The sequence below is a fragment of the Torulaspora globosa genome, chromosome 5 (genome assembly GCF_014133895.1).
Source record: "Torulaspora globosa chromosome 5, complete sequence".
Classification (NCBI taxonomy): Eukaryota; Fungi; Ascomycota; class Saccharomycetes; order Saccharomycetales; family Saccharomycetaceae; genus Torulaspora; species Torulaspora globosa.
Genome location: NC_050731.1, coordinates 355,155 through 382,546, shown reverse-complemented (window position 1 = coordinate 382,546; position 27,392 = coordinate 355,155). Strand labels below are relative to the sequence as shown.

The 27,392-nt window shown below is 45.0% G+C and overlaps 11 protein-coding genes and 1 non-coding gene across 12 annotated transcripts; 6 read left to right on the top strand and 6 right to left on the bottom strand.

Moving 5' to 3' along the window:
- Nucleotides 1-14: 14 nt before the first annotated feature.
- SEC21 (coatomer subunit gamma) lies at nucleotides 15-2,819 on the top strand (the record flags this gene model as incomplete). The annotated part of the gene is made up of 1 exon (XM_037284075.1): nucleotides 15-2,819. The coding sequence occupies one exon, from the start codon at nucleotides 15-17 to the stop codon at nucleotides 2,817-2,819; it is 2,805 nt and encodes a 934-aa protein (XP_037139971.1).
- Nucleotides 2,820-3,324: 505 nt separating this feature from the next.
- Nucleotides 3,325-3,396, bottom strand: HG536_0Etrna10G. Its single transcript has one exon. It is a non-coding gene; the product is annotated as a tRNA-Gly (tRNA).
- Nucleotides 3,397-6,120: 2,724 nt separating this feature from the next.
- PXA2 (ATP-binding cassette long-chain fatty acid transporter PXA2) lies at nucleotides 6,121-8,571 on the bottom strand (the record flags this gene model as incomplete). Its single annotated transcript, XM_037284074.1, has 1 exon — nucleotides 6,121-8,571. One exon carries the CDS (start codon nucleotides 8,569-8,571, stop codon nucleotides 6,121-6,123), a length of 2,451 nt encoding a protein of 816 aa, XP_037139970.1.
- A 396-nt stretch (nucleotides 8,572-8,967) lies between these two features.
- Nucleotides 8,968-11,010, bottom strand: FAT3 (Fat3p; the record flags this gene model as incomplete). Its single annotated transcript, XM_037284073.1, has 1 exon — nucleotides 8,968-11,010. One exon carries the CDS (start codon nucleotides 11,008-11,010, stop codon nucleotides 8,968-8,970), a length of 2,043 nt encoding a protein of 680 aa, XP_037139969.1.
- A 510-nt stretch (nucleotides 11,011-11,520) lies between these two features.
- MTR2 (Mtr2p) lies at nucleotides 11,521-12,075 on the bottom strand (the record flags this gene model as incomplete). Its single annotated transcript, XM_037284072.1, has 1 exon — nucleotides 11,521-12,075. One exon carries the CDS (start codon nucleotides 12,073-12,075, stop codon nucleotides 11,521-11,523), a length of 555 nt encoding a protein of 184 aa, XP_037139968.1.
- Nucleotides 12,076-12,689: 614 nt separating this feature from the next.
- Nucleotides 12,690-14,291, top strand: ASH1 (DNA-binding transcription repressor ASH1; the record flags this gene model as incomplete). Its single annotated transcript, XM_037284071.1, has 1 exon — nucleotides 12,690-14,291. The coding sequence occupies one exon, from the start codon at nucleotides 12,690-12,692 to the stop codon at nucleotides 14,289-14,291; it is 1,602 nt and encodes a 533-aa protein (XP_037139967.1).
- Nucleotides 14,292-14,564: 273 nt separating this feature from the next.
- Nucleotides 14,565-15,899, top strand: SPE1 (ornithine decarboxylase SPE1; the record flags this gene model as incomplete). Its single annotated transcript, XM_037284070.1, has 1 exon — nucleotides 14,565-15,899. One exon carries the CDS (start codon nucleotides 14,565-14,567, stop codon nucleotides 15,897-15,899), a length of 1,335 nt encoding a protein of 444 aa, XP_037139966.1.
- A 148-nt stretch (nucleotides 15,900-16,047) lies between these two features.
- Nucleotides 16,048-16,719, top strand: LOT5 (Lot5p; the record flags this gene model as incomplete). Its single annotated transcript, XM_037284069.1, has 1 exon — nucleotides 16,048-16,719. The coding sequence occupies one exon, from the start codon at nucleotides 16,048-16,050 to the stop codon at nucleotides 16,717-16,719; it is 672 nt and encodes a 223-aa protein (XP_037139965.1).
- Nucleotides 16,720-17,561: 842 nt separating this feature from the next.
- Nucleotides 17,562-23,729, top strand: FAS1 (tetrafunctional fatty acid synthase subunit FAS1; the record flags this gene model as incomplete). Its single annotated transcript, XM_037284068.1, has 1 exon — nucleotides 17,562-23,729. The coding sequence occupies one exon, from the start codon at nucleotides 17,562-17,564 to the stop codon at nucleotides 23,727-23,729; it is 6,168 nt and encodes a 2,055-aa protein (XP_037139964.1).
- Nucleotides 23,730-23,963: 234 nt separating this feature from the next.
- On the bottom strand, nucleotides 23,964-24,767 carry BER1 (Ber1p; the record flags this gene model as incomplete). Its single annotated transcript, XM_037284067.1, has 1 exon — nucleotides 23,964-24,767. One exon carries the CDS (start codon nucleotides 24,765-24,767, stop codon nucleotides 23,964-23,966), a length of 804 nt encoding a protein of 267 aa, XP_037139963.1.
- Nucleotides 24,768-25,084: 317 nt separating this feature from the next.
- PRS1 (ribose phosphate diphosphokinase subunit PRS1) lies at nucleotides 25,085-26,371 on the top strand (the record flags this gene model as incomplete). The annotated part of the gene is made up of 1 exon (XM_037284066.1): nucleotides 25,085-26,371. One exon carries the CDS (start codon nucleotides 25,085-25,087, stop codon nucleotides 26,369-26,371), a length of 1,287 nt encoding a protein of 428 aa, XP_037139962.1.
- Nucleotides 26,372-26,441: 70 nt separating this feature from the next.
- Nucleotides 26,442-27,200, bottom strand: CTR3 (high-affinity Cu transporter CTR3; the record flags this gene model as incomplete). The annotated part of the gene is made up of 1 exon (XM_037284065.1): nucleotides 26,442-27,200. One exon carries the CDS (start codon nucleotides 27,198-27,200, stop codon nucleotides 26,442-26,444), a length of 759 nt encoding a protein of 252 aa, XP_037139961.1.
- Nucleotides 27,201-27,392: the final 192 nt, after the last annotated feature.

The following is a 27,392-nucleotide window of genomic DNA, read 5'->3' as shown; positions in this document are numbered from 1 at the left end:
TTGTGCATCCCAGGATGTCCACTCACACGTATAAGAAGTTTGAAAATTCGGAGGCTGGCGAGCTCCCAGATAAGATGACAATCTATCAGGATTGTATGAGCGAGTTCAACGAATCGCCCATCAATGCTAAGAGATGTCGTCTTTTGATCTCTCGCTTACTGAGGTTGTTGGCGCAGGGAGAGACATTTCCTGAGAATGAGGCCACTGCATTGTTCTTTTCCATATCGAAGCTTTTCCAACACCAGAATGATTCGTTGAGACAGGCGGTCTACCTTGCTATCAAGGAATTGAGTGGCATTTCGCAGGATGTTTTAATGGCAACCTCGTCGATCATGAAGGATATCCAAAATGGCTCTGATCTGGTCAAACCAAACGCCATTAGATCGCTGACCGCGGTCCTGGATGAGTCTACAGCGTTCTCGGCGGAGAGGTTACTGAAAAGTGCTCTTGTGAATAAACACCCTTCTATCTCATCTGCAGCGCTGTGCACGTCTTACAATCTCTTACCAATCGCTGAAGTGACCGTGAAGAGGTTCGCCAATGAGACCCAAGAGGCAGTGGCTGATCTGAAATCTTTTCCGCACAGAAACCTGGTTGGCGACTATTACCCAAACTCTACTTTTATCAGTCAATACCATGCATTGGGGCTTTTGTATCAGCTAAAGAAGAATGACAAAATGGCTTTATTGAAATTGATCAGGCAATTTTCAAGCAATAACGCTTTGAAGAACCAACTTGCTAAGATTGAGCTGGTTAAATTGGTCAGCGAGCTGGTCACCAGAGATAACCAGTTGTTCTCAGATTTCCAACCTCTTCTGATGGAATGGCTGTCAAACAAATATGAATCCGTGCAATTGGAGACCGCCAAATTGGTTACTAATTTTGCCGCTCATCACTCTCGTCTGGTTTCTTCTGAACTGATCGCTTCTGCCATCACGACTTTGCAGTCATTACTGACAGTTCCTCGTGTCTCTGCAAAGTTCGCTGCCCTGCGTATCTTGAACAGGATCTCTATGGTTTCTCCAGAGAGAATTGTTGTTTGTAATCCTGAGTTGGAATCCTTGATTAATGATCCGAACAGAAACATCTCGACCTACGCTATTACGACTTTACTGAAGACAGGTACTGCAAAGAATATCGCGTCACTGATCTCTACAATTACCAAATTCATTCATGACGTTTCGGACGACTTCAAGATTATCATCATCGATGCTGTTCGCTCGTTATCACTAAACTTCCCTAATGAGTGGAAAACAGTGTTACAGTTTCTCATTGATGTGTTGAAAAACGGCGAAGGCGGATTCAAGTTCAAGAACAACGTTGTTGAAGCACTTATCGATCTTGTCACGTTTATTCCACAGGCGAAGGAGATGGCTCTGGAGAATTTGTGTGATTTCATCGAGGATTGTGAGTTTAATGAAATATTGGTGAGAATTCTTCATCTATTAGGGAAGGAGGGTCCATCGACTTCGAATCCTTCACTGTATGTGAGACATATTTACAACAGGGTCGTTCTAGAGAATTCCATTATCAGATCAGCCGCTGTGATTGCATTGTCTAAATTTGCCTTGACCAAGAACGATCCTTCACTGAGTGATTCTATTGTCAGCTTGCTGCGGAGAATTGCTAATGATCCAGATGACGAAGTTAGAGACAGAGCCACTATTGCTTTGAAATTCATTGAAAGCGCTAAAAGGGACCAAGATACTGAGTCTCGGAAATTCATTCTTTCGACATATTCGTTCGATTTCGCATCTTTGGAATCGAAGCTATCCTCATACATTTCCTCTAATACCGACTCTTTCAAAACACCTTTCGATGTGACCTCGGTGCGCAGATTGTCTGACGGTGACATTAAGGCCTTGGACTTAAAGAGGAAGCAAGGCAAATTCTTGAAAGGTACTCTAGAAGGTAGCGCGGAAAGTACGCCAGGCATTGCTGAAGAGGAGATGCTCCCAGAAAGACTGGATAACTCGTATGTTGGCCCTAGCGTCGACGAGCATGAACTGGACATGTTGAGCACAAAATATGCTGAAGAGCTGATGGCTATTGACCAAGTCAAAGATTTTGGTGCCTTGGTGAATAGTTCGAAAATTGTTCCCCTCACCGAGCCAGAAGCTGAATTTGTTGTTCGCGGAGTTAAGCACCTATTTAAGGACAACGTCGTTTTCCAATTCAACATCACAAACACACTTACAGACACAGCCCTCGAAGGGGTTTCCGTGACTTGCACACCAGAGCTCGAAGCCTCAAGCCTCCAGGAGCTATTTACCATTTCAATTGATCAATTACTCCCATCTGCGGAAGCTGCATGTTACGTGGCGTTCAAGAAGACTGAGGAGATTGTGATGGAAAGCTTCTTAGCCAATTTAATGTTCACCACGAAGGAGATCAATCCAGAAACCAATGAACCATTTGCGGGCGATGAGGGTTTCCAAGATGAATATGATATTGACTCCATTTCGCTGAACGCTGGTGATTATATCAAGAGCTCTTATGTTGGAGATTTTGCGACCGCTTTTGATGGCCTTCCAAACGAAGAGGTCGCAGTTTTCAACATTAAGGAGAATATATCGTTACAAGAACTGGTAGATAGGCTGGTCGTGAACACCAGCTGCTTACCGCTGGAGGATACACAATATGCACCAAGTGACTCTAACTCACATACTGTGAAACTATTCGGTAAAAGCGCATTAAAGGGCTCGAAGGTAGCGCTCATCATTAGGCTAATCAAGACTTCCAAGGGTATCGCCATGAAGGCGCAAGGAAGGGCTGAAGACGCCGTGCTATGTTCGGATCTTGTCAATGGACTGATGTAGCGCGCATCTCGTCAGATCTGTAACATATAAATACGCTTTATTTGTATAACGAACATAGAACTCGATTTGCGCTGGTATGGGATATGCGGACATATGCGATACATTCTTCTCCCAACTATTGAGTAATGTGAAATATAGCACATTGATGTTGCGGAGAATGGATTCGACGAGTTTGTCTTACAAGAACTATTCGCTTGACAAGAGCAGGTGATATTTGAAGCGAAGTAGATCTCAGAAGGATCTACTTTTCAAGATTTTTAGATACGAATAATCCTCTTGAGAAGCTTATTAATTTTCTAGCTTAGGAATGACTGCAAAAGGCATGAGCGATCATCACAAGTGCAAGCTGCTGAAGGACGAGCTAGAGTAAGATACCTTAATTATTCGTCCTGTGATGGAATGTTTTGTCAAGGTCGAGTGTTATACGTCCTAATCCAAAAAGATGTATTGGGATACATGTAAAAGTGTACTTGACTCGACCGATGGATTGTCTCTGGCAAAAATGTGAGCGGTACGAGAATCGAACCCGTGTCCCCACCTTGGAAGGGTGGGATGATAACCACTACACTAACCGCCCAGTAGTTGTTGTTGAATTACGCTTGCGATGTTCTATAAGTGAGAAAGAACTGAGAAACCATACCCATGCTGTAGAATGGCAGTTACCATCCTGATAACCCTCAATTGCGTCCATAACTCAAAAAAATCTCTACCTAGCATTAAATCTTACAATCAATACCCTTTATTATACTCTGTGTGTGCAGTTATGGTGGGGCCTTGATGCAAATGATCTTTCTCGTTTTCGCCGACTTATGATTAAGATCATTAGAGTTAAAGCGCTGCCATTCATCTCCTGACGATGGCGTCTGCTCGCCGTTTGACGCTCAGCTCGGTATCAGCTGGGGTGTAAGTACTGTAGTCAAAGCCTGTGTTAAGGATACTAATATCGGTAGAGCTTAATGTCCATTCGTCCTCATACCTAGACCCTTGGTAAGTGAAGTGATTGTGGCCGCCAACTAAGTCTTGACACTTGATAATGGCCGCATATTCGGTTTCGTTCATCTGGCGTGGCTCACTTGGCATCATATTGATACGATTTAGCGGGTCATGGGAAACATTGTAGGCCAGATGACCCAGCTCGGACTCAATACAAGCTAAGAAGGCGGTGGTGATGTTATTAGGGGCATGATAATCGGTAGTGATCCAGTGAAATTCGCAGTGAGTCAAAGTCGCGGTAAATGCTAAAACGAAGAAATACTTGAACAGGGAACTGTTCATGCTTGTATAAGGTATATATCCTTCTATGGACCCGACCACTCTCTAGTAGCTTTCAGCTGGGTCCCTTTTATATGTTTTATTTGGACCTCTCTTTGACTCACTATCAAAGGCTTAATACTGATATACTGGTCGCTATCCGTATAACAATATAAGTCCTAGCTAGGCATTCACCTACCAGCAAGGTCAAGACATACTATTGCATCTTGCCAAGCTGATATGTCCAGCGTGTACCAGTACAGAATGTTGCGTCTAGAAGTGATACATACTAATGAAGCTCAAACCTGAACAAGGCTCATGAGTCATGAAATGACAATGCCCAAAAAGTGGTCTGACGACTGTGAATGATAAGGTTCCCGCTAGAACTCAAATAGAGGAATCCAATGTTGGGATTGAAGACAACTGCTAGCCTTGCAGGTTACTAGGTGCCTCTGTCTGAAAATAAATATCCTGCCAACATGAGCTCCGAAGTCCCAGGGGAGGAGAGTTTAAAGATTCCTCTTTAGTTTACCCCCACGTTCACCTAGATCCTTCCATTATGCTTCGAAGGTACGGTGAAGGATACCGATAACACATGAAGTATCATATGGAAACATTGCCTTGCAAAAGCCAGGCATCCCCTGCTGTTTACCTGAAACCTGGTACTCCTTCACAAACCTTCCACCTTGAGAGAAGCAATGGAGCAGGCGTACCATCTACGTCGATCAAAGGTAGGCGTACAGAATTGAGCACCAATCAAGGCGATCTTAATACCAACAACGATGGAGATACAACCATGTCTGCAGTCTTCCGCCGCCAAAATAGTAGAGCAAAGAGTTCCAGGGATCAAGGGAGACCCCTTTCCAGTAAGCGACTAATGACCCTTTCCAAAGATGATTGCATAAAACAAAACTTATGCTTTTACTGCAAGAGGGCAGGTCATTGAATGAATGTAGAGCTCACTTTAAGATACCTTGTTCGATCCGATAAATTATCCCGGTAATACCATCCTGTACTGCAAAATGGAAGAACTGTTTTCTGTTTCTCTTCTATCCAGATTAACCAAGAAAGAAATATCCAACCGTCCATATGCTTGATAGATCTCAGAATATATTTTGCCAGCCCGAGGATTGGGAAAAAATGAGTTGATGGTTCCCATAAATCTGGCTTGCTCTCGGTTCTTAACTGACAGATGTTAATATGTAGTTGGGACTCTGTTCAAGAGATGCTGATAGGATTGGTTCTATGCCAATGATTCTTGCATCAGATGGCGATTCAAGTTCTCGTATCATCTCGACACTCAAGAGCCCGATTGCAAGCAGATCGGTTCATAGTTGCTAATGTTATAAGATCTATTTGGATATCGGTTCGTTTGCGATTCTGTAGTCTTAAGCCCTTTGTTGACGGTGATTTGGTTTTTGGTCTGGCAATCTCTTCTGCGTCGCCATCTGAAAGCGCTTGGAGATCACATAAACGTAAATAGTAGCGATAACTGCGAGTCTACGAACAAGCTTTTACGTATAAATCTGGTCTTCTCTGAAAAGCAGATACTTCAACGACATGAAGTGCGGATGACTAATCTACTCTTGACTCCATTGGCAGTTCTTTTAAATGCTACCAAACCGAGCGCAACCTTATCATATACTCGGGCGGTCCTCAGTAAGTTTGAGTTGCTGAAGCAGTAGTGTTCACCACTGTGAAAATCGGCTTGCGATATCACGGAATTGAGGCGAGATTGCATACGATCAGGATACCACACTGTTTGAGGGAGACGACCGTCGTCTAACGTCACTGCAGCGCTCCGATGACTTAGCTACGTTAAAAGACTTGAAGCGCAGATAGTATGAGAAACGCAAAGTAGCTATATCTAATGAAGAAACCTATGCACAAAATGGTAAAATGTCCTCCAGGAATGGAAGGAATGATGCAAAAATAACCGTCATGAGCTGCTCCCAAAGGGTTCCTTTAACATATGTGAATACCGAACCTATTAGTTGATTCTAAATAACAACTTGATTTCCCATGCAGCAACGGCAACCCAAACAAGCATTCAAGTCTGCCTCGTCTCACCTGCGCCTTTGTCATCTATATCCCCATCTCTTGTATGCAGCTTTGAGTCAGGCTTACGTTGACTAGAAGTCGGCTGACGCCTAGTAGTCCCTCCCGCCGTAGCCTCACGACTTGTTGGTCTTTTGTTTGGATAGGAACTACTTTGCTGACGGGACCCTAAGGATCTCAAATCGGTTTGTGATTTTCTGATTAAATTTGAGGTCCTAGCGACAGTGAGATCCTTTAATCTTTTATCCCAAACCGGCACCTGTTGATCTAAAATGGCGTTCAATTCCAATAGTTTTTCCTCATTGGCTAACCGTGCCTTAGGGTCAAACCTCCCAAATTGATATCCGCCTTTACCATCGAATTTCAGGAGGTGATTGTGGAAGTGCCAGAGACTAGTCCGGTGGCAGACCGAAATTAGGGATATATCCAATTTTTGAGCAGTTGCATACATCTTTTGCTCCATTTCGGGTGAGACAGCTGAGGTACACTCATCTAAGACTGCAAATTTTGGCTTATGATAGTACATCCTTGCCATTGCCAGTCTTTGCTGTACGCCAATTGATAGTTCCTCGGACCAGTTTCGATATAAATCGAAGGCCTCCTTCGAATCCAAGATGGATACTTCATCCTCATTGCCCTTATTCTTTGCATTCCTGAGAGCCAACGCCAGCGCCATGTTCTCGGCAATTAGGTCTTCTAATTCCAGCATGTGCAATAGGTCCGCCAAGAATGCGTCCCCTTCCGCATAATCACCATTGAACCTTTTCTCAAACTGTTCGACTGAATCAGGATATATTACCTGCTCTCTGAAGGTAGATCTACTTCCCATGTAAGGCTTTTGAGGTAGATAAAAGATAGAGCACTCGTTGTCCTGAGATCTATGCGGCATGATCAACTTCGTCTTTGTTTTACGAGACCCCTGCCTTAATGGCCACAGACCACCGAGAATACGGAACAAAGAGGATTTCCCGCAGCCATTGGGCCCAATAATCAAGAGATGATCTCCATGCTTCAGCTCAAAATTCAGCTCTGGTATCAAGACCTGGTCCGCTGGTGTGATTAGTGGGACGTTTTCGAATCTTATCAAAGAATCGTTGTATTCGATTTCCCCCTTCTCTATTATCTCATAGTCTTGTGACGGTCCAGTCTCGCTGCTTGAATCTAACAGAGCATTGAAATTATTCAGACGCAACCAAACTCCGCGCAATTGCTGAATGTTTCGCTTCAGCTCGACAAATCTCCCGATTGAACTTGAGGCAGTTAATAGCAGACGTCTATTTGTAATAAAATCGGCGGTAACATCAGTGCTAGAAGCTATGCCGGTTTGATTCTTGAAAAAAATGGGTATCGAGCAGAGTACTAAACCAGCAGCACCCCACGTATACTTAATGACAAAACTCGTAGCAAGGTCGTACAAAGCTCTCGCCTTGATCTCTCTGTTGAGGAAGAGTACTAATCGATAGAACGAATAATCCAAGCTTGCTAGCTCAGTCGACTGGCCTCTTAACAGGGAAATTTCCTCGCTGTTCAGATGCAAATTGGAATGCAAAGATCTAAACCAACTTTCCAACGATGACCTTCTCATCGTCAGCCTTGTGAAATTAGGTTGAATCATCTTTAAGAATGAATTGGAGACGTAGACGATCAATCCCAGAGCCAAAGTGCCTTCACCCATCATGCTAGAGTTTGACATCAGGAGTTTGAACGAGCAAAGGATCAAATCAAGCATTGGCTTCAACAGCTGGTTTAGTAACAATGAGGAATTGTTGGCAAATGCATAAATATCTCGAGTCAAATAGTCCTGAATTTCACCCGACGAGTCGGCAGCCGCGACGGAATAAAATATGTGATGGTTAGCCAGATATTTGCTTATCAGATACCCAGAGACTTTCCTATTGATGGAAATCGAACATAATTTAGTAGTGTAGCTGATCAAAGAGTTGATAAAACTGGCAGGGATCCCTAGTAGCATCCATTGCCCTAAAAGAATCTTCAAAAACTGCGAATACTGTGCTTTCACCAGAGTTGAGACTAGTTTACCATCAAGCGTGGCAACTCTAAGCGATAATAGAGTTCTGATTACGAGAAGCAAAGCCTGCGTAATGAACAAAGAAATACATTTCTTATCCTTTAAAATCAGTTTCAGAAGAAAATCTGCGGAACGCTTCACTTTCTGCTTTTCAATTCGGTCTTCGGAGCTCTTATCCCCCTTATCCCCCTCCAGAAGCTCGCCCTCCGTGTGCTGTTCAATACTTTCATCCGAAAGTTCCGAGCTGCTGACATCGCCATGGTTCTTCTTTCCCTTTGCTATTCTTCTAATGGCTTTTTTAGCGCTGGTACCACTACTCAGACTGTTCAGAGTAGTGAGAAGCAGTATAATATATGAAGATCTAAGTATGTTCAGCCTATGCCGCTGATATACTCGGACGATCAGCGATAACATGGCGGGTAACGCAACTTGGACAAACGGTATACTCTCTTAAGCGGCCCTAACTTGGAACAAATCTTTCATCCTCGAGCGCTCCCCGATCAGATCAGAAGCCCTGTTTTTATATAGATTTAGTTCTGATTCAGAGATGTTGTTTCAAAGGGGCATGATCCTAGACCTTCCCCACATGGATCCCTCTACGCTATAAGGCCGGGTTACATTTCGGTCTTAGGTGATCTTTAACGCCGAAAGTATAATGACGGAAAATCAGAATGTGTCATCTGAAGAGCCTACATTGTGCTACGAGAAGTACCATGATAATGGGAGAAACATTAATACAGATTAATTAATTAGAGGCTGATTAGATTATGTAAGAGCCGGTGTCTTTTTTTTTCCATTTCTTTGGAGTCTTTAATTGGTCACGATCGGCGTAGCGTTGTTCTTCTCAGGGTCGGGAATGCTGTTTGCGTTATTGGCCGACGATGAGAGGCTGTCACTCGTATTCGCAGAAGGTTCGTTCTCAACCATGACAGGTTCCGCCTTCTTGCGCTCTCTTTTGTCGCTCAACCACGCCATGATTAGCAAGACTGGGCAAATTAGCGATAGGGCAAACGACGTCCACAGCAATCCCAAAAACGCCTGGCTAGCAGTAAAAACCACACCGTAATTGTCATCTGCAGTACCGGATTTGATGATTCCGATGATTGCCGTGACGATAATGGCAGCGAGGCAGGTGAACAAGGTGTATAACAAGCAAGTGAAGATTATAGCGAACCATGGCTTGTTGCCTAGCACGCGGCGTCTCACGATCAGGTATAGCACCGCCAGCAATAGGAAAAAGGAAAGAATGATAGAGATCAAACAGAAAGCCAAAGTGGCCTCAACCGCAGGCACGTATTCATGTTGTCTGTTCAATAGTTTACCTTCGAGGTGTAGCGAATCTTCGGTAACATTCAGGGCGACCAAGTAGGGTGCGAAGTCGGAGTCGACTAAGTCGTTCCAGATAATACTTCTGAAATCCAAGTCCTGCACAGCGTGCGACGCAGAACATGATTGAATGTTGTTGTAGAGATCCCTTTCGCATAGCGTAAAAATCGACAGCTGGTACTTTGTGTTAACATGGAAGTACTGCAAAATCTCTGGAGTCAAAGCATTCAGTTGTTCTTCAGTTGGAACTGGGTTCTCTTGAGCACTGAGTAAGATGCCAGCAACGGGTGCGAACGTGGCCGGATTTGCCTGCGCCCATGCGGTAAAAGCAATCAAAGACGTAAAAGTCGCGTGAGGGTCGCTCGATGACTCTAGCAGGGACACCAAAGGAGATATATATTGAGCCGTGCTGTTATCAGCAGCCAATCCCTGCTGCAAGTTTCCCATGACTTGCAAGGTACCAGTGCCGTTGTTAGAAGCTTCAAGCAACTGTTTCAAGGAAACCAGCTGTTCCGTGGAGCTTGTGGAATTGGTTGTTGCTAGCGACTGAACAGACTCCACTACCAAAGTGTCATTCTCACCGTTTCTAACCAAAGTAGCCAAAGATGTAAACGCCTCTTGTGCCGAGGGCGACGAAGTAACGTTGCTCTCTATGAGAGTTCTCAAAGAGCTCAAAGTAGTGTTTGGAGAAGACGAGGAAGCGATCAATGCACCTACAGCATTCAAGGCTGGTCTAGAATTCTCGGGGGCGATCGATCCCAACTGCTGCAATGTTTGCGTCAAGTTACTCGATTGGTTCAGCGCCAAAAACAACGTTTGCGCTAAATCACCAGAGACTGGACTGCTCACCAGAGTGGCCAAAGAATCGAAAGTGACCGTCTTGTTATCTGAGACCTGGAAAAGAGCGAAGACAGGAGCCAACTGAGCCTTCTCGGTCGCACTCATATTGTTCAAAGTCAGCAGGGCATCAGTCGAGCTCAACGAATCGTTCGAATCTTTCAACAGCTCCAAGACCACCGCGGATGAATTACTGGTAGGATCCTCCATCGATGCCTCAACCAGGGACTCCAAACCCTGCAACGTTTCGGTAGCGTTGGTCGAGTATCTCAACAGCTGATCCACCTGAGACAGCTGCTGTGCGGCAGCAGCGGACCCATTAGACGACAAAGCCAACGGAGCTAGCTCAACCAACGACGAAACCGAGGTCTCCGTATCCTCCGCGTTGGAAAGCATTGTCAAAAGAGGAGCAAACCCCGGCGTACCGACCAATCTATGCAAAACGGGGAAAAACGTCTCCAAAGAGCTGTTGCCGGAGTTCAAAGCCGTACCGACAATGGTCAAAATGGGGCCAAACTGCGGAATAACCTTAGTGACATTGATATGAGAAATATCCGCAGAACCAATATAGATATTAGTCAAAGGCTTGTAGTTTGCAGTCGAACCGCAAATGGCCACGATGACCAAGATAAACGTAGTAAACAGAAAAAGGGCACATATAGCCAACCCAAATTGCTTACCCAACAACATTACGCCAACTGCTACACTTGCCCAGATGCCGAGAGGAAGATCAGAATAATGACAATAGTCAACTGTTCAGTTTTTATAATCTCATTCCCAAACAATACAGAGAAAAATTTCGCTAATTTGAGGAGAACGCTCAACAAATACTACTGAGATGCCTTCTAAATCCGACATTTGGTTGGAGAAATCTCTTGAACGAAGTAAGCCCCGAACTAAACACCGAAATGAGGATCCTCTTCATTACTCATCACATAAACAAAAGCGATCCTCTCAACGAGAAACAAATGATGCAACAATTGCATCTTCTCCTCCCAATAGCCTGACGAAGCAAAGCAGGCTCTGAAAAAGTGTCAAAAGAGCCCTTTGCAGAGTGATCTACGCACGGCGCACAGAGAAACAGGACGGATCTCGCGGATCTCGCGGAACGAGCGGCACGAACGGCTTTGTTTTTGCGACAAAGCTCGTTTAGAGAAAGTTGTTGGATTTTCCCATCGATCCGAGATATCAGGCTTCGTATCAATTGACGGTTATCAGCGAGTCGTCTGGTTTGTAGATCATGTTGTAGTTGAACGCTAGGATAACTCCGTTCATATCGTTGCTGAATAGTCTCTCTTCGACGACTAGCTGCAGCGACACTCCGAAGTAGGTTCCCCAGAGCGGTCTGTTTGCAGGCCTGTGTTTTTGGTGTTGCAGTTTCTGTTCTCCGGGTGATACAGTTGCATCCTGTCCCATCTTGTCCTTGCCACTCTCATCGAAACGTACTTTACAGTTAACGTTGAAGATCACTGTTTGGGAACCTGGAATCACGTGGTAGTCAACCGCTGTGAGGGCGTGTTGTGTCTGCACTATCTGGTTTTGCCACATCTGGAGGAATAGCGGCAATTGTGCAAAAGGCGTTGCATTGAATACGACTTTGCAGTTGTTTGAGTTGAAAAGATTTAGGAACTGGTTCAGTTTCTGCGGGTCTGTGTCGTCGAGATGGGCGAGAATTTTCTTGACGAATAGTTCGGCGATCTGAGATCTGTTGCCCCCGCTGGCGTTGCTTATATTCCCGCCACCATAGCGGCTCATTGCAGTCCAGTTGTTGCGTGTCTAGTTGGGCGTCTGGTAGGTAGTTCTTAAAGCGGTGATCAGCTTCTTTTCGAGGTGACAAGTTCGGCTAAGGCGGGTAACATCTGAGGCAAGATAGGGTTACTACAAACAGACAAGGGCTCTGGGGACATTGCCTTGGATCCTGTCTTGCGCAGATTATATCGATAGTTGTCATGTAGTGCGAGTCATCGCAAGCCATTCAGATTCTCTTCTCTGAACATGTCTTGTTGTTCCTTCTCTGTCTGTGGCGCACGCGAAGCGATGCAGCCTGAAATTTCAGATGGCTGCGTTAAAGGCTGGTTAGGAACGTATTAGTCGGCAGGATCGGGAAGTGATGCTAGGGACCCAATTTTTGTTTATGTAACCAAGAATAGAACTAAACTGGTCTCTGATCTGCATCGATGTCTGCTTTAGGAGTTGTATCTTGGCCTCTTGTGGAACCAGCAGTCCAGAAATGAGTGTCCGGTATATAAAAAGGATAGCAGTTTGATCTGTGCTAGTGATCTGGCGGCCATGATAGCCTCAAGTCCGACAATCTTAACCTTTCCATTCGTTTTCTATTCTTCATTTTTGTTTTACTCTCTTTAATTTCGATGTCGACTGCCATTAACAACTATTCGCTCTCTAATACGCCGCTAATTGGATCTGCTGGATCGGATCCTCGCAAAAAATTCGCTTTTGATGACCTGCTGCTGCTGCCTTCGGTACCCTCTACGAGCGGGCTGAACAGGAACTACCTGTGCTACTCGGCCAAGGTGTCGCCCGTGTTGCCGCCGATCGCTCAAGAAGTCGACGTTCAGAGAAAATACAAGACGGCACCAGCATCGCCAAACCACCACGACTATGACTATTTATCATCTGTGGTGACTCCACAAACGTCTCCCGTGTTCGGCCGCGCCAAGCTGGCTGCGACAAGCACTCAGCTTCCGGACTGCTGCCCGGTTAATCAACAGGAAAACTTACCATCGCTCAGACACTTACAGTTACTCCCGGACCCTCGTATCCAAGAATACGCATGTTATTATCCAGATACCTCCGAACACACTCCGATTTGGAAACGCACCTTGGTGCATTGGTGCAAGGAAAAGAACTACCAGGACTATACAAAAATCGTACACGAGATTTCGCACGATAGGACCCAACTAACTGCACTGTTAAAGGGCTCCGCCACCGCTGGAGGAATACCCTCGGTGTTAAAACCCAAGGATGCCTTTCACGGGCTATCGGACCACGCAAAGGATAGGTCGACGCCGATGACACCACCAATGAGTCCGCTTGACGAAATGGCAAGTGATCAACCGCCAGAATTTACTCCGTTTGTGAGCAGCAAGCTCATCCAAACCGTAAGGCAGAACAACAGGAACCTCAGCAGCTCAAAAAACCGTCACAAGAAGACGAACAGCTTCAAAGCTTTGCAACTCAAGAAAATGCTCAATAACAGGGACATTCTGGCTAACGATTCACAGACAAACGCTACGAAATACAAAATATCCAAAAAGGCGTCCGCGTCCGCGAGTTCTAGCGCCAGCGCCAGTCCCCCGTCATTGGGTGACTCTCCAGGATTGAGAAAGCTGGAGATAAGCAGTGCTGCCAGAAATCTAGTGATGCTTTTGGACGCGCAGACAAAACGCTCGAGCAGCCCCTCCAGACCCTCGGAGCCCATCGCCAGCAGTAGCACTACGCCTACACTAGTATCGAAAGCTGCTGACCGCAGGCCAAGGTCAAGGTCGCTCTCTCCAGTGCGTCCAGCCACGCCGCCCAATACCGCTGCCTCTTCCGGGTATCACAGGTTCGCATACGATTCTCCCCAAAGTCCTGTCGCCACGCTGAGGCAGGGCCACGCTGGGAGCACAAAGACCACCCCCAAGAGAAGACGTTCGAGTGGCTCAAGCTCCGCATTGAGAAAGTGTGTGTCGTGTCACTCGAATGATTCGCCCTGTTGGAGACCCTCATGGTCCGGCAGAAAACAGGACCAACTGTGCAATTCTTGCGGTTTGCGTTACAAGAAGACTCACACCAGGTGTCTTAATGATGCATGTCGCAAGATTCCTACCAAGAGCGAATTGAGCATAATGAAATCGAACGGTCTGCTCCAGGAATATAACCCAGACGGAACCATCACAATAGGCTACAAATGTTTATTTTGCAATTCTATCGCTGAGACTTCTGACGCCGACTCACACAGCCACGCATAGAAGGCTTCTTTAACCAAGGGTTTAGCTAAATAATTGTAACAATATGTGGATTTGGCCACTGATAATATAGTGCCTCCGAAGCACCTACATTTTCCTAGTAAACATTATTATCTTTTTTTTTCGTCTGCCTTTTTTTTTTTTTGCCATTACTGAAATTTTGCCATATTTAACATCTTTGACTATTAAATTCACATAGCTTTGAAAAAATTTGTGATTCTGATCTTAAATTCTCGAGATTGCCGCGAAGAACCGACCAATTCATCAGAGGTCAGGATGGCAGGAGTGGAGCTGCAAAGACGTCTGCTTGACAACGTGAAACTGGTAGAATCGTGCCATTCTCCCGAATTTCTGACCAAAAATGCTGTCGAATGTCACTCCGAAACTCCACATCTGCAGGCACACAATCACATCTTCAATGCTTTGAAGAAGCGGATTGAGGCAATCAACGAGGAAACTTGCGAACCTGGTGACGAGAATTCTTTCTTCGTTTGTGATATTGGCGAGATCGAGAGATTGTACCGGAACTGGGAAAGAGAACTACCGGGAATTCAACCTTTCTACGCCGTGAAATGCAACCCAGATGTTCAACTTTTACAGAAGATGGCATCCCTAGGAGCCAACTTTGACTGTGCGTCCAAGGCGGAGATTGAAAAAATCCTAGGCATGGGTGTCTCACCAGAGAGGATCATCTATGCTAACCCATGCAAGGCCTCCAGTTTCATCAGATACGCCGCCAAGAAGAACGTATTGAAATCTACCTTCGACAATGTCGAGGAGTTGCATAAGATCAAGAAATATCACCCCGAATCACAACTTCTTTTGCGGATCTCCACAGACGACTCGACCGCGCAATGCCGCTTATCCACGAAGTACGGATGTGAAATGGAAAACGTTGGCCAGCTGCTTGCTGCGGTCAAGAAACTGGGATTGAACCTAGTAGGAGTTTCGTTCCACGTCGGTTCCGGTGCATCGGACTTTACCGCCCTACACCAGGCCATCAAGGACGCGCGTGAAGTCTTCGACCGGGCTCGCGACTTGTATGGACTCCCCGCCTTGCAGATCCTTGACGTCGGCGGCGGATTCCAGCTGGAATCGTTCAGCGAGAGTAGCTTTGTGCTCAGAGAGGCCATCAAGCAGTTCTTTCCTCGCGAGACCTTCCAAGATCTGAGCATCATCGCAGAGCCCGGCCGCTATTTCGCCGCCACAGCATTCACACTCGCCGCCAACGTAATAGCCAAGAGGACGCTCAATGAGCGAGAATCCATGATATACATCAATGACGGAGTCTACGGCAACATGAACTGCATCCTCTTCGACCACCAAGAACCCACACCCCGCACTCTTTTCCACAATAACGAGTTCCACTACCACGACCTAGACTCGGCCTCCAAGCAAAACTCCGGCTCCAAGCACAAGGTATCGATCTGGGGCCCCACCTGCGACGGGCTCGATTGCATTACAAAAGAATACTACATGAAACACGACCTCATCGCGGGAGACTGGCTATACTTCCCCAACCTCGGCGCATACACCTCCTCCGCCGCCACACCCTTCAATGGCTTCGAACAGAGCGTCGACACCATCTACATCGACTCTTCCAACCAGTAAGTTGTAGACCAGCATATGCTAGCTATATATACAGATCAGAGGCACGTGACCAGCATCGCAATCGAAGGCGCTTAATGAAATTTTTCACCCTACGCACGCAGCTCATCCAGCTCTACAGACGCCAAGCCAAGCCCACAGCAGCCCGCCAATGGACGAGGACAAGCCTGAATGCCGACTGGCTTACGTAAAGCCCACAGTCGAAAACGTGGTGGCCTACAACCGCTACAAGAAAACGCAGCCGATGGTCAACGGCGTCTCGATGGTCAGCGTCCCCTGCCTCGACATGCCCATCCTGTTCGGCGGCGGCAGAGACTTCGACCTGCTCCTCCTGCAACACCCGCACAACGTACTGGCCGGCGTAGACCTCTTCATCCTCAGTAACGCAATCCTCCTGTGGTTCGACCATCTCGGCTGCGGCATAGAAGCACCCTACAGCAGCGTCATTTACCACGGCTCGGTCCATTCTCCAGCCGACAGGGAAGGCCGCCAGCTCTCGATGCTGGTAACCCTGGACCGAGACCCGCTGCTCAACGACCAGTTCCCGCCGACGCCAAACGACCCCGGTTCCGACAGCCTCGAGCTTCTGCTGCGGCCCCGCTACTCCCTCTACGATAGACACTACAACCCGGAGATCGACACCCTATTCAACTTTCAAGACTTCGGAGTGAACAGGGGAGACCAGATGGTCAACAACTGCCACGAAGCAATAGCCACCTGTCTGGAGATATACAACACACAAGACCCACCGCCAGACCTAGAACAAGACGAACAAGAATTACTACCGGAGACAATATTCGCAGAGCAGGGAACTATCGGCTAAGACCCAACGAAACCACAACGCCAAGACCACCAGCTAGCTCAACTCTACCATGCGAACCAACTGGGCAGCGCCCGTCGATGCCAGACTCAACAACCAAAGCCACCGCCTAAATCCAACAAACCGTCCTGCGTAGAAAGTGACACCGCGACACCAGGGCCTTTTTACGGGCCGCGGGAACCTCAAACGAGGGCGGCTGACGGGCGGCGCGTGGTTTTGTTTTGGTTTTTTTTTTCGTTCACGTTTGTTGGGCTTTCCCTTCGTTTTTGTGTAACGAAGCTTGATGGCGGCAAGTTGGAAGGAGCAGTTTTGCCACCTTATCGTCGCCGCCGAACGGTTGCTTCCTTCCTGTCCACTACTCATCACCACAACCAATGATGGTCGGGAGAGAAACATACTCAACGCTTGGACCACAATTGTACCGGCATACTCGGCAGGTTGGAATTAATAATCCACACACTGCATACAGGTTACATTTATTTAATATATATATATTTCAACTCTTCCTGGTACGAAACAAGAAGACACCCTTTCCGACCTGGCTGATATTTTTTTTCCCTCCGCTTTACTCACTTACTGACTGTTGGTTTGGTATTTAAAAAGCACAACAACGATACCAGCTAGCTTTCAAGTTTCCCACTAAGGACATTTTTTTTCCCTCTTCTCAATCGACTTGTTTTTGCAACCACTACTGCAAACATCTCACGCAATTCAGTCTTCATTTCCCATTTCCCGCTTAGAACGAAGACAGAAGATCCAGACAGAGAGAAGATCCACTATCGTTTGATTTGAAAATATTCCCCTCCCCCGAAAATATAGGCACAGTTATACACACATATAGAGCGATGATTTCGAACGCAGCCAGTTCTTCGTCTACGAGGCCGCTAATTTTATCACACGGTTCGCTAGAACACGTCTTGCCGGTGCCAACGAGTTGTTTCTTTGCCGCTTCTGAACTGCTAGATCAGTTCAACAAGAGTTTACCAGAACCTACTGAGAACTTTGCGCTTGACCAGGAGCCCTCGTCTCCAATCGAGTTGCTGGGCAAATTCTTAGGGTTTGTAGCGGATTTTGTGTCCGAGGGCGAAACGAAATTTGTCGACGTACTGGACAATTCGTTGAATGAGTTCGACAACGGTTACTTGCAAGGTAATGCGGTTCATGCGGTCGCTGCCAATCTGCTAGATGATGAAGACTCTAATACTACCTTGGAGAAGACTAAAGAACTGATTAGAAATTATGTCAAGGCTAGATATGTCGCTAAGAGACCGTTTGAAAAGAGTCAATCAGCGCTTTTCAAATCTGCTGCTCAGGGTGATTCGCAAATTGCTGCCATCTTTGGTGGTCAAGGAAATACGGACGATTATTTTGAGGAATTACGCGAATTGTACGAGACTTACAACGTGGTGGTTCTTGATGTGATCAAATTTGCAGCAACCACTTTGAGAGAATTGGTTAGATCTACTCATGACACTGAGAAAGTCTTTACTCAAGGCTTTGATATTTTGAGCTGGTTGGAACATCCAGAAAAGACACCCGACACAGATTATTTGTTATCGATCCCAATTTCATGTCCATTGATCGGTGTCATTCAATTAGCTCATTATGCGGTCACCGCCAGATTGTTGGGTTTCACTCCTGGTGAGTTGAGATCTCATTTGAACGGTGCTACAGGCCACTCTCAAGGTTTGGCCACCGCAGTGGCTATCGCTGAGGCAGATTCCTGGGATTCCTTTTTCGAATCGATGAAGAAAGCTATTTCTTTACTATTCTTCATTGGAGTTCATTGCTATTTGGCTTACCCAAATACTTCTTTACCACCATCTATCTTGGAAGATTCCTTAGAGAACAGTGAAGGCGTACCATCTCCAATGTTGGCAATCACAAATTTGACTCAGGAACAAGTTCAAAATTTTGTTGACAAGACAAATTCACATCTTCCAGAGGAGAAACATATTGTGATCTCTTTGGTCAATGGTGCTAGAAACCTTGTCGTTACTGGCCCACCGCAATCACTTTACGGTTTAAATTTAACTTTAAGAAAGGCAAAGGCTCCATCAGGATTGGATCAATCTAGGATTCCATTCACAGAAAGAAAATTGAAATTTTCCAATAGATTCTTACCAATTGCTTCCCCTTTCCATTCTCACCTTCTAGCCTCTTCCAAGAAATTCATCACTGAAGACTTGGTTAAGTATAATGTCAACTTCGAGAAGAAGAATTTGAAGATCCCAGTTTATGATACTTTTAATGGTAAGGACATCAGAGATCACCAAGGAACTTCCATTGCTGAAAGGATTACCGACTGCATCGTTAGTTTACCAGTCAACTGGGAAATCGCCACTAGTTTCCCAGCTACCCATTTACTAGATTTTGGTCCAGGTGGTGCATCTGGTCTTGGAGTCTTGACTCATCGTAACAAAGATGGTACTGGTGTTCGTGTTATCGTGGCAGGTACTCTAGATAACAACCCAGAGGATGAATACGGTTTCAAACAAGAAATTTTCGATGTCACAGCAAATGGTTTGAAGAAGAACCAAAATTGGTTAAAAGAATTCCAACCTAAATTGGTTAAGACTAAATCCGGTAAGATCTTTGTTAACACCAAATTTTCCAAACTATTGGGTAGAGCTCCATTGTTAGTCCCAGGTATGACTCCTTCTACCGTTTCACCTGATTTTGTAGCCGCTACCATCAATGCTGGTTATCATATTGAATTGGCAGGTGGTGGTTATTTCGCACCTGAAGGTATGACCCAAGCAATCGATTCTGTTGTTTCTCAAATCAAGAAAGGTTACAGTTTGGGTATCAATTTGATTTATGTTAATCCAAGAATGCTACAGTGGGGTATCCCATTGATTAAGGAATTGAGAGAAAAGGGTTACCCAATTCAATCGTTGACAATCGGTGCAGGTGTGCCCTCTTTGGAAGTTGCCACAGAATACATTGAAACTTTGAAATTGACTCATTTGGATTTAAAACCAGGTTCTATTGATGCAATCTCTCAAGTTATCACAATTGCTAAAGCTCATCCAAAATTCCCTATCGTATTGCAATGGACTGGTGGTAGAGGTGGTGGTCACCATTCTTTTGAAGATTTCCATGCTCCAATGTTGCAAATGTATTCTAAGATTAGAAGACATCCAAACATCATTCTTGTTGCCGGTTCTGGTTTTGGTTCTTCTGAAGACACTTATCCATACTTGACTGGTGAATGGTCTACTAAATTCGATTACCCACCAATGCCATTTGATGGTTTATTATTTGGTTCCAGAGTGATGATCGCTAAGGAGGCAAAGACTTCTTTGGCTGCTAAGGAACTGATTGCTTCTTGTCCCGGTGTTCCAGATGACCAATGGCAACAAACTTATAAGAAACCAACTGGTGGAATCATCACTGTTCGTTCTGAGATGGGTGAACCAATTCATAAGATCGCTACTCGTGGTGTTCTTTTCTGGAAGGAATTGGATGATACCATTTTCAACTTACCAAAGAATAAACTACAGGCAGCTTTGGATGCAAAGAAGGACTATATCATCGAAAAATTGAACGCCGACTCTCAGAAGCCATGGTTCCCAACCGTTAATGGTGAAGTTCGTGAATTAGCTAACATGACTTATGAAGAAGTTGGTAAGAGAATGGTAGAATTGATGTACATCAGATCCTTAAACAAATGGATCGACGTCACTTTGAGAAATTTCACTGGTGATTTCTTACGTCGTGTTGAAGAACGTTTCACCAAGGTTAAAACTCCATCTTTAATTCAATCTTACTCTGCATTGGAAGAGCCAGATAAGGTTTTGGAGACCATCTTCAATGCTTATCCAGCTGCTAAGGATCAATACTTGAATGCACAGGATGTTGATTATTTCTTGAATATGTGTCAAAGGCCAACTCAAAAGCCTGTTCCGTTTGTTCCAGTGCTTGACCACAGATTCGATTTCTTCTTCAAGAAGGATTCTTTGTGGCAATCTGAATTCTTGGAAGCTGTGGTTGACCAAGATGTTCAAAGAACTTGTATCCTGCACGGTCCAGTGGCTGCTCAATACACCAAGAATGTCAATGAACCAATCAAAAGCATCTTTGATGGCATTCATGAAGGTCACATCAAAAAATTGTTGAAAGAACAATATGGTGACGATGTTACGAAGATTCCAGTCGTTGAATATTTCGGAGGCGAGGAACCGGTGACTGTCGATTGTGAAAGCGCTGAGAAGCCATCGCTCAGTAAAGTCACTTACCGTGCTAATGCTACTACTGATCCAAAGAACTGGTTCAAGCTGTTGGCTGGTCCAACCAGAAACTGGAGAAGTGCCTTCTTCAGTACTTCAAGGGTCGTTCAAGATTCCTTGTACGTTGATAACCCAGCACAGAAAGTTTTCAAACCAGCTGATGACCTTGTCGTTGAGATTACAAACTTGGATAACCCTTCGAAGAGTGTCATTACATTGTCTGAACCAGTTCAAGGTGAAATCAAGCCCACTGCTGTCTTGAAGTTGATTAACGACAAGACAATTCAATTGGAATTGATTGAAAACAGAACTAGTGATGGGAAACCAGTTGCCCTACCATTGCTATACACTTATAACTTCGAGGATGGGTTTGCTCCAATTGCTGAAATTATGGAGGGTCGTAATGAACGTATCAAGGAGTTTTACTGGAAATTATGGTTAGAGGAGCCATTTGACTTGAAATTTGACCCAAGAAAGGTCATCAAAGGTGGTGATTTTGAAATCACGGCAAAGAGTATTTCCGAGTTCACACACGCTATTGGCAACAACTGTGAAGATTTCGTCAAGAGGTCTGGTCGTGAACAGCTGGCTCCAATGGATTACGCTATTGTCGTTGGCTGGAGAGTTATTATTAAGGCTATCTTCCCTGAGACTGTTGACGGTGACTTGTTGAAGTTGGTTCATTTATCCAATGGTTACAAGATGATCCCAGGTGCCAAACCATTAAAGGACGGTGATATTATTTCCACCCATGCTACCATCAAGTCTGTGGTTAATCAGCCAACCGGCAAAGTTGTTGAGGTTGTTGGTACATTAACCAGAGATGGGAAACCTGTTATGGAGGTGGAATCTTCGTTCTTTTACAGAGGCTCTTACGACGATTATGAGAACACTTTCCAAAGATCTGTGGAGCCAGTTTACCAAGTTCAAATCAAATCTCCAAAGGATATTGCTGTCTTGCGCTCCAAGGAGTGGTTCCAATTGGATGACGAAGATATTGACTTGATGGGCAAGACATTGACGTTTGAAACTGAAACTGAGGTCACTTACAAGAACGCCAACGTTTTCTCCTCTGTCAGATGTTCTGGTCCAATCAAAATGGAGTTACCAACTACTGAAAATGTGGAAATTGGTGTTGTTGATTACGAAGCAGGTGAATCGTATGGTAATCCAGTGGTTGAGTACTTGAAGAGAAATGGTTCCACTTTGGAACAAAAGGTGAACTTGGAGAATGCTATTCCAATTGCGGTCCTTGACCTACAATCGCCCAGCACAAATGAACCATATGCCAGAGTCTCTGGTGATTTCAATCCAATTCACGTCTCCCGTCATTTTGCTAACTATGCCGACTTGCCCGGCACTATCACTCATGGTATGTTCTCATCAGCTGCTGTTCGTGCCTTGATTGAAAACTGGGCCGCTGATAGTGTCTCATCCAGGGTTCGTGGTTTCAACTGTCAATTCGTTAGTATGGTCTTGCCAAACACTCCACTATCGGTTTCCATTCAGCATGTTGGTATGATCAACGGCCGTAAATTGATCAAGTTTGAAACAAAGAACAATGAAGATGTTGTTGTTTTGACTGGTGAAGCTGAAGTTGAACAGCCTGTTTCTACCTTTGTTTTCACCGGTCAAGGTTCTCAAGAACAAGGTATGGGTATGGACTTGTATCAGACCTCCAAAGTTGCCAGAAAGGTTTGGGACAGGGCTGATGTCCATTTCAAGGAAACTTATGGTTTTTCAATTTTGGACATCGTTAGAAACAACCCAACCGAATTGACTATCTACTTTGGTGGTGAAAAGGGTAGAAAGATTAGGGACAATTACACTCAAATGATCTTTGAGACCATCGTGGATGGTGAATTGAAGACTGAAAAGATCTTTAAAGACGTTAAGGAAGACTCTACTTCTTACACTTTCAGATCACCTTCCGGTTTGTTGTCGGCTACTCAATTCACCCAACCTGCTTTGACTTTGATGGAAAAGGCCTCATTCGAAGATTTGAAATCAAAGGGTTTGATTCCCGCCGATGCTTCCTTCGCAGGCCACTCTTTGGGTGAGTATGCTGCTTTGGCCTCTTTGGCAGACGTGATGTCAATTGAGTCGCTAGTCGAAGTTGTTTTCTACAGAGGTATGACTATGCAAGTTGCTGTTCCAAGAGACTCCTTGGGAAGATCAAACTACGGTATGGTTGCTGTCAATCCAAGCAGAGTCTCGCCAACTTTTACTCAAGAGGCATTGCAGTTTGTCGTTGAAAAAGTCGGCAAGAGAACCGAATGGTTAGTTGAAATTGTTAACTACAACGTCGAAAACCAGCAATATGTCGCTGCTGGTGATTTGAGGGCTTTGGACACTTTGACAAATGTCTTGAACTTCATCAAGCTACAAAAGATTGATATCGTCAAATTGCAAGCTTCCTTATCTCTAGAAAAGGTCGAAGAACATTTGTTTGAAATCATTGATGAAGTTGCTAAGAAGTCCTTGGCTAAGCCGCAACCAATTGAGTTGGAGAGGGGATTCGCTTGTATTCCTCTGCGTGGTATCTCGGTTCCATTCCACTCTTCTTACTTAAGAAACGGTGTCAAACCATTCAAGAACTTCTTGAAGAAGAATGTCGTCAAGGAGAACGTCAAGGCAGACAGATTGATTGGAAAATACATTCCAAACTTGACTGCTAAACCATTTGAAATCACTAAGGAATACTTCCAAGATGTTTACGATTTGACTGGATCCGAGCAGATCAAGGAGATTCTGGACAACTGGTCGAAATATGAAAACTGAGAAAACGATTTAACAATTGCTATCAAAGAGAATTCATAATTTTGCTAATCAATTCATCAAAGCGTGGGAAACTTTGACGATTCAGGGTCTGTTAGAAATCTTTTAGTCCGGGAAAGCTAATTGATTTCCGATAACCCAGTTGATAAACGAGAAAAAACAGGAAAATATAAACACTCTAGTTTGATATTTGTATATTATTATATTTACTTAAGCGACAAAGACTTATAGTCAATACTAAGTTAACTGTTCGGGGGGGCTTGCAATATGATGAAACGTCAAGTCCGAGAAGGAGTTGATCCAGGGCTGGTCCCGCAAGAGAGCGCCCGCTTGGAAGTCTGTTATTATACTGCAGTTATTGAAATATGACTTCACAGAATCGTAATCTATAACAGGTTCTTTGAAAACCTTCTTATTTCTGCGCTTTTTCTTGGAGACGAAACTCTTGAACTGATCATCGACGTCGACTGCGTTGGCTTGAGTTGAGTCCGGGACCGTTGCGGCCCGTTCTAGTACATGCAACAATTTACTCAGCATGGGGTATTTCTCGTGCAATCTTGCTTTTGTATATCTATCAGTATGTTCCACGATATTGTTCGCTAACAGCAGCCTTGGTTGTTCTGCAATGAGGACTTGCTCGGTCAGATCCAGAGGAGCATGGGGAAGAAAATACAGGATTTGCTTTGAATTTGCGTCTTGGAACCCGTTAGGAGGCGATTGATCCACCGTATAGTTAGGACCTCTCTGGTGTATGTACTCGATATCATCTGCAGTAAAGACCGGATCATAGAGAGAAACCGATATAGTCTTCTTACCTTCATCCCGAAGGAAGCTCTCTATCTCCAAAAGCAACGCCAGTTGGTAGCGAGCAGGAACATCCTCATGGAAACTGCCTAGTGCCAGGCATCGTATTTTGTCAATTGAGTCAGCATATGGAGCCAATGCCTCGCGTAATTCGCGAAGCATGGCAGAACCTCTTATTACATCTCTGCAAGCATCGAGACGATCCTGAAACAGACCCGGAGCCTTATAAGAGCCCATCAGTTCATTCTTGGCGTTAGACGGTTAAAGCTCATCGAGCTTTTAAATGAAAATTGATGAAATTTGGTCAGTTTTTTCTCCGACGGAGATATTCCGGCTTATAAAATTTTTCAAATCTGCCCATCGACTTTCCAAGAGCTAAGTTATAACAGTTTTAATGGTTAAGTATCATCGCCAGCTCTCTCTTTTGGTCGATTAGCTGCTCAATTACCGCGGGCCTCTACAGTAAGTGGAAATCTCTGATCAATTTGGTTTCGAAAGGCAGTTGCGGGAGCCATTGGAGTGGGAACAAGAATTGCCGTCATAAGAAGTATTTGATGCGAAAGTGTAAGGTTTTCGTTGGAAATTCTCATCCCGAGCTGGGAGCTCAGATTTGCGAGAGGTTAGGTATCGAACCAGCTCCGTGTATTTTGAAGAAGTTCGCCAACGGCGAGACTTCTGTGCAAATCGGCGCATCAGTGCGTGACGACGACGTGTATGTGATTCAGTCCGGATCGCCAACGGTTAATGACCATATTATGGAACTTTTGATCCTTGTATCTGCTTGCAGGGGAGGTTCTGCCAAAAAAATCACCGCTGTGATCCCACATTTCCCATACTCGAAGCAATGCAAGATGAAGAAGCACAGAGGTGCGATTACTGCTAGAATGCTGGCCAATTTGCTTATCATGGCGGGCGCAGACCATGTGGTTTCGATGGATTTGCATGCTTCACAAATGCAAGGGTTCTTTTCTAAGCCTGTAGATAACCTATATGGGGGTCCAAGCTTGGCTAGATGGATCAAGGAGAACGTCGAAGATTACCAGGACGCAGTGGTCGTGTCGAAAAATCCTGGGGGAACTAAGAGGGTCACGGCGCTAGCCGATACTTTAAAGATCAATTTCGCCATGATCCACACCGACCGTCGCCGTTCGAAAGATCTATATGCACAAAACAGAGATCTCAGACAGCTGAGACTGAGGAAGCAATCTCTTCTGAAGAAGAACAAACCAATTGTTAGACAGGGCGACGGTCCAGATATAGAAGAAAACATCATTCTAACAAATGGTATACAGACAGCCAGAATCCGTAATGGCCATGTTATCGACGATGAAGAGGAAGAAGACGAGGAAGAAGAGGCTATTCTAGAATCTGACAGCGAAGCGGGGTCTTTGACCGCCAGCGATTCGTATGCTTTAGGTGGTACTTTTAACGCCGATGACTCGGATGACGACGAGGGACTCGACGAACAACAACAAGAGAAACTTATTACGCTGGTGGGGAATGTGCATGGACGCTCTGCTATCATATTAGATGACATGATCGACAGACCAGGTTCGTTTGTAAGTGCGGCCGAACATTTAGTTCAGAACTGCGGAGCTAAGAAGGTTTATGTCGTAGCAACACATGGTATATTTACCGGTGACTGCCTGGAACAGCTGGAGCAGTCCGACGTTATTCATCAGATCGTCGTCACCAACACATATCCTATCACCAGGGAACGCTTGCAAAAATCGAAAAAACTGGTGGTCATCGACGTTTCACCGATTTTCGCCGAATCTATTCGCCGTGACCATTACGGTGAAAGTATCTCGGTGCTCTTCGACTCGTTAGGCTCACTTTGATGTATATTTACAAATGAGTATATTATAAGTATCTATTACTATTCGACTGGCGGTATGAGTGAACTTGTTGCTAAATGCAGCACTTTCTGTCGTTCTCCTCCTTATCGTGAGCGACTACTGTCTTCGAGAAAGGTGAACCGCTACCGCAGGTTCCCAAGGGCTCGTAATTGAACAAGAAACGACCAAATAGCGCTCCGATGAGGCAACTGATAATGATATAGCCGTTGTAGTACATGAACAACAACATGATGATATAGGAAAGACCCCATTGTAGAACAAAAATCCAAGCTCTCAAGAAGTGCTCAAAGAAGGTGGGGTAGATTTCTAGCGCTGGAACCGTAGAACAGCAGGAGAGTGCCTTCTCAACAGGATCTTCAAACGAATCACCGTTTCTTCCCAAAAAATTAAAATACCAGGTGTGGGATAAGGTAATCTTCAAAGCGATAAGGGTAGCTTTCCATGCTGGCTCGCTACCTATCAATTCCAACTCCTGCTGAGAAAGTTCTGAAGACGACTCGTCGTGAACATTATTCGAAGCCATGTAGCGTGCTAGATATCTCATCTTATGTCTCTTAACCAACTCTATATCAAACTGTCTGGAAATCCTGTTAAGCCACTGTGCGATAACAACAAGTGCAAAACAACCAATACAGGAGCCGGCAAACTTGCCCTTTGTATCGTTTCTCCAAGATTGGGCGATAAAGCAAGTGTCTATGGTATACCAGTTCCATAACATGGATATCTTGCACACTGGCTCTTTCGATGAGCCGCCGCCGCCCATAGACATTTTACCCTGAAAGTTGCCTACCATTTCAATGGCACTACTCATGTTCCAATATCGCTATTTCCTGGGATTGGCCTGCATCGGACTCGTCTACCGTTTTCCTTCATCTGACATGGTTTTTATATGTCAATTCCTTCAACAAAAGAGCTCTCAAACCTCAAAATCATAATGCTCAGCGTCAAAAGTCCTCTTGAGCTCTCTTTAAATGGACTTGCAGTACACTTTTCTCACATATGT